Below are 10327 nucleotides of genomic sequence, written 5' to 3'. Positions count from 1 at the left end.
GCATGTTTATACAAAGCGTTTTTTTTTTTTTAATGTATTTTCCGTTTCATATTGGGGTAACCTGTTGAAACACTGGTATGTATGTGTATTAAAAATAAAATGGTCTAAGAGCAAAAAGAAAAATAAAAATTAGTACGATTTTGGACGAAAGCACAAATACTAGTGTAGTAGTGTAAAGAAGAACGCACATATGTACCTGTGTATAATTGTAATAATAATGAATTGTATTAGTAGAATCCACGCGATGCACCGCACAGGTAAGCGGGGGTCGCCGAGAACTAGCCATGGTCGCTACTCGCGTCAGTGTTGCGCGATCTACTGTCTGCGTCCTACCTGTCGCGTTGCTTGTCCACCTTTTTGACAGCTGGGGTTTGCATTTGCAAATAAACACCCCCCAACGAACGATCGAACCTCGTGACGAACTTTCAGAAGTTATGAAAAACAAAATCGGTTAATTTTCCACCGGATAAAATGGCCCCACTCAGGGATATCGTCATAGTTTTGGTGATCTTGGCCGGTTTCGTCGACTCTCAGGTAAACACACATCACTTAACATCCGACTTGATTGAATTTAAAATCATTTTTTATGTTTGCAACACAAACCCGTTTTGACCGTGACTGATTTTCCGTAAAAAAATTTAAATAAATAATATACATATGTAATATGTATGTAAGTACATGATATTGTAAGTTCGACGGCGATTCAAATTGTAGATACAAAAATATGTATACGAGTATATTTATGTTGTTTAACATTTTATTTGCAAGGCTATCGCCCTCACATTCTTCCTCTTATTGTTCACATTTTCAGTTGTATCTGTAGATGTTTATCACCTTGACGACAAGTTGCCATCGCCATCATGCATTACGCATTTCAATTGTTCAATCTATTCTTGAGTTTTAAAAATCACATTTGCAATTTATTACTGTTAAATATATGTAAGTATATTTGATTAGTGCGATTTCCGTTTTGATGTGAGGAGGTTTCGAAGGTTGTTTCCCATCGACCAGATGCTCATTTGCATATCGGCCTCAACGAGAGTGGTGGGCGGATTACTCTTATATGTTGGTCTCCTTAAAAGGACACTGAGGGATCGTTTTTCTAGAGGGAGTTACATAGTTGTGCATGCATGTTATATCGATTTGATTCAAAATGCTCCCTCGCGATATTATATATAATACAAATGAGGATAAACATAAACCTGAATCTATGGAATACGTGTATGAATTCACATAAAATAAAAATAAATAGCTCAAGGGAAGTACAATATATTTTAATTGGAAAATAATCATTATTTTATTAAACGATATTGTCTATAGATGCGTATAAATGTTCATACATATGTACATATGTATGTGAGTACATATTCGTTGTTTCGCAAACGTGGTATGCGATCTACGACCATGTGGAACACCAACATTGTGTTACCGAAGTTGCACAAAACTAACTTTCAATATAAAATAAATCAAGTTCAACGTTTTTTGCAATGTAAATGAAAAGGTGTGAGATTACTTTTAAATATGAGTTTTAGTTTGTTTGCTAACTTATACCAGAGTTAGTGTAGCTAATTTACGTATATTTAGAATTAATGATATATGTATGTAATTAATATATTTATATATGTTGGAAGATTCCATGAATTATTCTGGACTTTTTTTGCTTTAATTTTTTATAATACGAACATACACATACATATGTATGGATATTGTTTCAACTCAAGGCTGTAAATATAATAAAAGACCAAACTCCATTTGCAAGCAACGTGTATAAACTTCTTTTTAAATTTAAATATCAAATATTATTATGCGTTGTTACGCAATAGTTATCGATATTACAAACATAATGCACAAAACCTGTTTGGTAAAAGTTTGTTACTTTCTTTGTCGACCGATAAATAACTGGATTTTATCGCTTTGGATTGCGAGCCCACTGCAACGTGAACAAATATGGTATTGAGCTTAAGAACCGATATTATTAAGAATATATAATATATAACGCACACGTAAAAGGCAAAAAATATTCATATATTGAGTCATATTGCAAATTTATCTTATAACAGCAGTCGGCGATGTTTATGACTCGTCTGATGGATTTTCGAAAATTCCACGAAGAACGAATCATTGAATAGTAGACTCATTCTTGTTCGAATCCTCGCATATGCATGACGAAACGCTCGAGACGTGCGTTTCCTATCAACTATTCACGGCGAGGGTTTACTTGTTAGTTTCTGCGAAAATCCCATTATTTTTTACCTTTGGAACTTCTTACTCGTGTTGTAGTATGATATTTTAATGTCACTATGATGATGCTGGGCTTAGCAATGTTTTTATTGGACACATTTTTCCAGCTTTTGGTGCGAAAATCAGACATTGAACCGTGCATGAATGTTGTTTTTTCCGGCTCGTCATTGTTGATGCATAGCGTGTCAATGTCAATGTCATCATTATATGATATTTTTCTCGCTGTCGTATCATTACGTTCGAGTATTGCATATGTGGTCTGCAATAATAACAATGTCTAGAAATTGGATATGTGTACGGCGAATGCACATTTCTGTCGAATTTTTCTACTTGTGAAACTTGATTAACAAAACATTTAATATGAATCCCGTACTTCGGTATAATCATTCAGACAGGAGCATTCAACGGAGCATGCAACATTTTAAAGATGTAGAAAAGGATGGTTATTGTTACTTGTAATTATTTTAGGAATCATTTAATTTAATATTCAAAGGATTTCCTTATGATATCGAACGTGGAAGCTATGCTGAGTGAGTTTATATACTTCTTTCCTTTTTATTTATTTTTCATAATGTTGAATAAGAGTAAGAAGGGAAAACTATCAGGGATCGGACAGAAATCTATTGGTATGCTGTCATCGTGATAGCTTACAAAAGATTTTTCATACAATGGGCCTTTAATGTATTATCTACCATATATTATCTATCATATAATATTTGATACCGTACCTGAATTAGGGTCAATCTGCCTTTAAAAGCAACCTACTGATTTCAGATTCCTTGATATTTTTTTTTAAAACCAAGCTACGTTTTTATCACTCCTAAACCAGCATTATTATATACTTATGTACATGCATTAGGCGACTAATTAATAGTATATATATATATATATATATATATATATATATATATATATATATATATATATATATATATATATATATATATATATACGTATATATATAAGATTTCTTATTTGATTTTTAATTGTACATACATAAGTATTATATTTATTGTATATTGTGATACAATTGTTGATTCCTTTTTTGATATTTTGGTGTACATATAAATAATTGTATACTATCTATACACCCCGCTCATTTCCTTCGGTACACAATATTGAGAATGCAAGTGTGCGTACAGACGTGTATGCGGCCAAGCCCATGGTCCACACCTTGAACAATGCTGAGCCCACGAATCCAATCAACTGTTGCCCACTATGAGACGAAAGTCGTTTACTAAATTGTTTGCTAGCAAAAGAGTTATTTCCTAGGAGGATACAACAAAAGAACCGAAGAGACGCGTCGACCAAACGGTTCTTCACGCGCAAATCCGTTACCGTATAAAAGGAACGATTTTCCTACAGTTCTTTTTCGTATAAATTATAAAAAAAAATCTACGAATAAGAGGATGTATTTTCCATTGTCACAATAATATGTCTATGCAATTATTACGTTCAATTTGACAACACTGTTCATGAGATAATTATATCTCTCTGTTTTTAACGCGCAGTCTAAGGTCTGACCGCACTAGGCGACAGTGCGCTGCAGCAACGCAGCGCAGCACATCAGAGTTGGTACTAAAGCTTAAGGTCTGACCGCACTATGCGTCTGCGATACGAACGGCAGCGTGCGGCCAAATATTGTTTGTATGAAATTGTATGAGATATAACGCACTACGCGTCACGTGACAGAGTTGCCTTGTTGTGTCGTGCTGCAGCGGTCGACGGCCGTATAGTGCGGTTAGACCTTTAGATCGCATTAGGCGGCACTGCAGTGACGCAGGGTGGCCAAATATTGTTTGTATGAAATTGTATGAGATAGAACGCACTACAAGTGGCGCGACACTGCGCGTCAAAGTTGCCTTTTGTCTCCTAGTGCGGTCATACCTTTATCATTCTCTGGTACAAACTTTCAAACAAAATTTGATTTTTCAAATTTTCATTTAGTACATACTGTGTTGATTGTATTGTCCGATGATTCTATTCGTGTTACTGAATCGTCACTATAACCTTGGCTCAGTGTTTGTCCAAGTGTTTTCCAGCGAGAAGTACCGCACTAATATATCAGAGGCACGGTTTCTTAGATTTAAAATAGACAGGTTCTAAGATATATTTTGGCCGATTTTACGTGCTATTATAATGTATGAAGTGCTATTTCTGGTTAAACATTCGTACATAATTTGCGTATCTGAGTGGGTTTTTTATTTTACCGTGCATTAATATCTCCGCAAAATGTTCATGTACATTATGTACATACGTATGTATGTATGTATGTACATGTACATAAATCGCACTGGCTAAAATCTTGAAAGTAATTCTACAAAAATACATACATATATGCACAAGGGATGAATATTATTCATAAAATTGACAACGTGATACAACTATAATATATAACATTTTCCTATAAATGTACATACATACATATTTAGATAAATGAAAAACCTACAAAGTGACTGCTAGATTAATATTTTTTCCAACAAAGCATCCGGAAATGCGCCATTTATTGCTTTTATCAGGATATATAGTGGTCAATAAGCTCTCATGAGGCCACTGACGCTGCCCCAAGCCAGATTCCGATTATGAACCAAAACGAGATCCATAGTGTGGGCGATCGAGCAAGGCCAACTCGTAAAAGTGAATTCTGTTCTCGTTTGCCATTTAAAATATAACATTTTTGCTAGAAATCTTCAATGGAAATTTTTTTTTAAGAAAGTCACATTTCATCAATTTAATCTAGTTTATATACATGTAGTTTATTTTTTAGGATAAATGAAATCATATTTGAAAATGTTTGCAATATATTAAAAATATCAAAGATAATGGCGTTCAACGTAATATTTGTTAAAGTTCAAAAATTCACCAAATCGCATATCTATAATTACTTTAAAGGCAGCTTTATCAGTTTTATGGCGGTGATGCCGCCGGTGAAAAATACTCGATAAATTATTTTATTGAAATTTTAATATGGAAAAAGCCAGATCTATTCATATTGTCAAACAGGATGCATTTAGTTATAAAAACTTAATTTGAACCTAATCCTAATAGAAAAATAGCAATATTTTCTTTATAAATTTGCCAAATTATGTATTATCACTATGTACTTATATTTATGTATTTTGAAAAATTTACAGTTTTATTGAAATATAATTTTAAATATATAATAATAATAAAATTTATATATTAATAAAAATAACAAAAAAAAATAGTAATAATAATATTGATAACGGTAGTATTAATGATAGCCGAAAAAATAATAATAACGTAAAGTTACAATTATAATAATAAACAAAAAAAATAATAACTATAATTCCAATATTTCACTAAAATAATTTTGAAAAATAAAACAAAACACAAAAGAAAATAAAATTAGAAAAAATAGCAAAAATTTACAATTCAAATGTTCAATTAATTAACACCGCTGTTATACATTAAAAAATAAATCTTCAAAAATCATTCTAGCTTGGTTTGCGTTTGCATTAAAAACATCGAAATCATAAGTAGCAGTATTGAGTGCATTAATGTTGGAATTTGCACGCCAGACAGATGAACCTCTTTCATAATTTGAAAGACATAGAATAGGGTACGTAAATGTAATAGAAATTATAAATTGCTTGCCCTAATATTTTTACCTCAACCAGAAGTAGTACTTTTACTCTAGAAAATCGAAATTTTTATGTTTTTCTCAGAAATCTTTTGGTTTATTCAACTGAAATTCGCGCATAATTCTTGTATAAATGTGATGAAAATAAAAAAAAATCACTAAATTTAATAAACCGGAATTGGGATTTTTTAAAATAGAAAAGTCAAAAATGTTGTGACCACGATTCTTTCGAGACCCCTGAACATATCAAGATATTTAATGTGTTATTTATAGTGATTTTAAGTAATAAAAAAAATTTAACAAAACCCAACAACCGGAAGTAGAACTTTTGTCTTGTGAATTTTTTTAAGTTTATTCCAAGAAAATTATATTTTTCCTTTGTGTGTGACGGGGAAATTAAATGGCTTTTAATTAATTTTATAATCAAATCAATTCATAGCTTTTCTATTTTGAATTGTGCTTTTTTGTATTAGATACACTTCAATGTATCAAACAATTCAATTCAAAGGTATGTACATATGTATGTATACACCAGTGGCGGCTCGTCCTAATGGGCTGCTGGGCTGCAGCCCCTCCTATAAAATTCTAAGATATATATTTAATAATACATTTAATATTTTATTTATTAATGATATTTTTTTTATTAGTTGGATGGACTTAACTATTGGGGCCTTCGACAGAGTAAATATTACTTACAATATCACCCATATCCAAAAGGGTGAAATTGTAAGTAATGTTGACCGTTTTGATGACCCCACTAACTTGTATGGTGACAGATGAATTAAAATGTTGCTGTACTGGCTGTAAAGTGTTACAGCGCCGAGCTGAACGCTGCGCAGCCCGGAGTTTCGAGAAAGAGAAAGAGCTATTTGCAACTGCAGATAGCTCTTTCTCTTTCACTCACTCTGCCATTTTGGGCTGGACAGTCGGCAGCCTTCGCCTGTCTGCCGTCTACAGTCGGCAGTCTTCGCCTTCGACATTCATCTGTCAGTTTGTTTAAGATTTCGCGCGCTTGATCTTACATTTGATTAGTTGAATCGCACGATCACAGCTTTATTCGTTTTCGTTACTCTTAATTGGTTGTGTACGAGCCCTCATCAAATCTTCGGTGAGTCGTTTTCATTTTGATAACAGCAAACTTTTTTCAAATCTGTTTAACTTTTTCTCGTAATTTTTTATTTAAATATATTAAGATTTTTTTTCTTTTAAAAATGGAAGAACAAAAGAATTCAGTAAAATATTTACAAAATTTGCACTTTTCGCGACTAGAACTTACCGAAAAAGTCGCTATAAAAGCATTAGGCTGCCTCACGCCCAATTTAATTATTTCACAGCCTGCAACTAGTAGATCTTTTGGTTACTCGCAAAAATTTAATCCAGACATTTATAAAAAATACAATTGGTTAACGAGGTGTACAGAAAAAAACGCGTTATTTTGTTATCCGTGTCTTTTGTTTGGAGGCGAGTCGCCAGGCGAAGCATCTTGGACGAAAACAGGAGTTATTGACTTAAAACATTTAAACGATAAATTTAAAAACACGAGGGTAGTGTCAAACACTTAAAAAAATTGTGTAATCTCACGATTTTGGGAAGCTTGTCGGCGGGAAATAGATAAGCATAACGAAAACGTCAAAAAAAAAATCGGGATGTTTTATTTAAAATTATTGATTGCGTTAAATTTTGCGGTAAATTTGAAATGCCAATGAGGGGACACGATGAAACAGATAATTAAAAAAATCCGAGTTTTTCGGGGGCTTCTAGAATATTCACAAAATTTCGACGATTCTTTAAAAAAACATTTTCAAACTTCTTCGGTTTTTAAAGGGACATCAAAAACTATTCAAAATTAACTTTTAGATTGTATTTTGAACGTGTGTAGGGAACAAATAAGTGCTGAAATAAAAAAAAAACAACTTATCTAGCTGTTATGGCAGATGAAACAACCGATGTATCGATGCATTGTCAACAGGTTAATGTTTTTCGTTACGAATTAGGGGGTTAAGTTTTTGAAAGGTTTTGGGGTTTTTTTTAATCCGCGTCGCGAAACCAGCAAGAACGAATTTTTTTAGCAATCTTACTGGAGTACCAGCGTATTTTTCGAAATCTTCATCGCGTTTGGACGCACCCCTTTAATGGGTGGTGAATTTTGCTAGTTTTTTTTTCAATAATACTTAAATCCACATGTAAGTGGTCGTACGCCAAAAATTGTGCTTATTTTGTCCTGTTATGACATGATAGAATAATTATGGTGACATTTTTTAGACATATTTTCAGTGCAGCCCCGCCACTAAAAATTATCACGAGCCGCCACTGGTATACACACATGTTGTTTGTCAGCAAACTCACGTTTTTCAAACAATACATTCAGTAAATATGTACATACATTTGTATGTATACTACATATTTATTGAACAATAACGTAATAATGAATTGCTTTATTATTTATTGTAATTGTCGCTTGTACATACTTTTATACATCTTCCCGTGACATTCAGTCGTGAGAAACTGGCTGATCTTGAGAACGCTATCTCGCAGATCAACCAATTCTATGAGGCTACCCGTTCACAACCTGCCACTAATTTCTTGAGAGAACAAAACATACATTATTATTTGAACCTAGAAAAATAAATAAATATAAAAGTATAAAAAGTCGGTTTTATATTATGGATACTCTGAATGGTTAGGTGAGTAAATGTTGAAATTTTTTTGATAATACCGTTTTTGCGTCACGCAACAATTACTACAATGCGGAATGACACGAGCGCTCTGCAAAGTATGTTAAATTTTTTCATCGTCATGATTCATGAACAGACTTCGGCGTTGGCTTGTTGCTCCTTAAATAACAATAGACCTCTCCGTTTCCGTTCAAAGCAAGAGAGCAAAAAAACATGGACAAAAGTGTACCATTTTTTTGTGCATAAATCATCGTTCGAACGCTATCCTTTAGTCATGAGATGTTATGAATTGTCCAGCTCAGAAATGGTTAATTCATGATAACGGTAGGTGGACACCGGTGGGTCATCAGAGTGTGACAAAATCCACCACTGACCGAATAAATTAACACCGATGTTGCATAATGGTGAACAATTAATCTGTTGTATTACAACTGCTAACAACTGCATCATTGTCGACAGAGATGATGAATTCGGATGCTACATACATATATTTCGGATTCGGTAGTTCGCAAAATTTTGAAATTATTATACTGAAAATCAATCTTAACTAGGGATTGCAATTTACCGTCAAAATCATCAGTAATATTAAAAATAAATGTCAGGTGAATAATGTCATAAAAATACATATGTAATGTCATAAAAGTCCATTCATAATAATTACTAATTTTGATTTATTTATGATTTAACCAAATATATTTATTTATTTAAAGTTTGGATCATAATCGAAACAACCTTCTGATTGCATTAATTACGATTTGGTTGGTCTATGTTGCTATAAATAAAAATACGTGTGTATGTACTTATATAGCAATAGCATTGTTCATTTAAAAGTAGATATTCCTACTTTTTTATCACCCATCGTATCTTGTTTCAGTTTTGCACTCAATCATCAACACAACAATTGCATCTAAGAATAGATTAAAAAGAAGCATACATAGTCTGTCGATATTTTTCACACAGTTTTTACATGATTAAGCAAGAATATGTACGAGCGATCCATTTTCAATGTACATATATAGATACATACATATGTATGTACATACATCTATGCTATACGCAAAAAAAAATCAAATAGAAAAATTCCCTCTTTATCATAAATATTTCATATTTCTTAGGAGATTCTACTGAGAATACAATACTACACGTTATATTACATTTAGAATGGAAAAAATGTTAATGATAAATGGTTTTCCCGTGTGAAAAATCCATTTCACTTTCAGTAATATTGTGATTTAATGTTTACATAAATAAACAGAACGATTTTAGCTCGACACATTTTTGAAGTTGGTACATATGTATGTATGTACATACAAATTTGCCTATTGAAATAAATAATACGATTTAAATTATTTCCTTCTACATCCAGCTAGAAAATATGTATATATGTATACCTATATATAGAAATAAAAAAAAAATCGATGTAACATTTTCGAATAATACCATTCAGTTTATAATCGTTCGCCATGCATACATACATACATATGTTGGTATTATATATGTATGTATGGTATCCGGGCATGTACCCCCTGGACACATACCCCCCGGACACATACCCCCGGTCAAAAACCCCCTGGTCATTAACCCCCGAACGGGATACTAGAGGAACAGCCTGTTCCTCTTTTATCCTGCTCGTCCACATTAAGTAAGGCTGTACGACAAAAAGAGATAGAATTTAAGCGCACGCCACTGGTACATACATATCTTGTTGTTCAACGTCTATACCAAATTTTTCCACCAAAAACACTTTTAGCATAAAAATAACCACAAGGCAAATTGTTTAACAAGAAAATGCCGCGAACAAAAACAA

The 10327-nt window shown here is 32.7% G+C and overlaps 1 protein-coding gene across 1 annotated transcript in view; it reads left to right on the top strand.

The window, feature by feature from the left end:
• The first annotated feature begins 302 nt into the window (after window positions 1-302).
• LOC143914302 (uncharacterized) overlaps window positions 303-10327 on the top strand; it is a 29002-nt gene continuing 18977 nt past the window's right edge. Inside the window, exon 1 of the mRNA XM_077434481.1 lies at window positions 303-534. Within this exon, the coding sequence (XP_077290607.1) occupies window positions 472-534 (63 nt within the window). The 5' untranslated portion in view covers window positions 303-471. The remainder of the gene's footprint in view (window positions 535-10327) is intronic.

The sequence above is a fragment of the Arctopsyche grandis genome, chromosome 1, assembly GCF_051622035.1.
Source record: "Arctopsyche grandis isolate Sample6627 chromosome 1, ASM5162203v2, whole genome shotgun sequence".
In the NCBI taxonomy this organism is placed as follows: domain Eukaryota; kingdom Metazoa; phylum Arthropoda; class Insecta; order Trichoptera; family Hydropsychidae; genus Arctopsyche; species Arctopsyche grandis.
The sequence above is the reverse complement of the archived record's forward strand: the minus strand, read 5'-3'. Positions and strand labels throughout refer to the sequence as shown.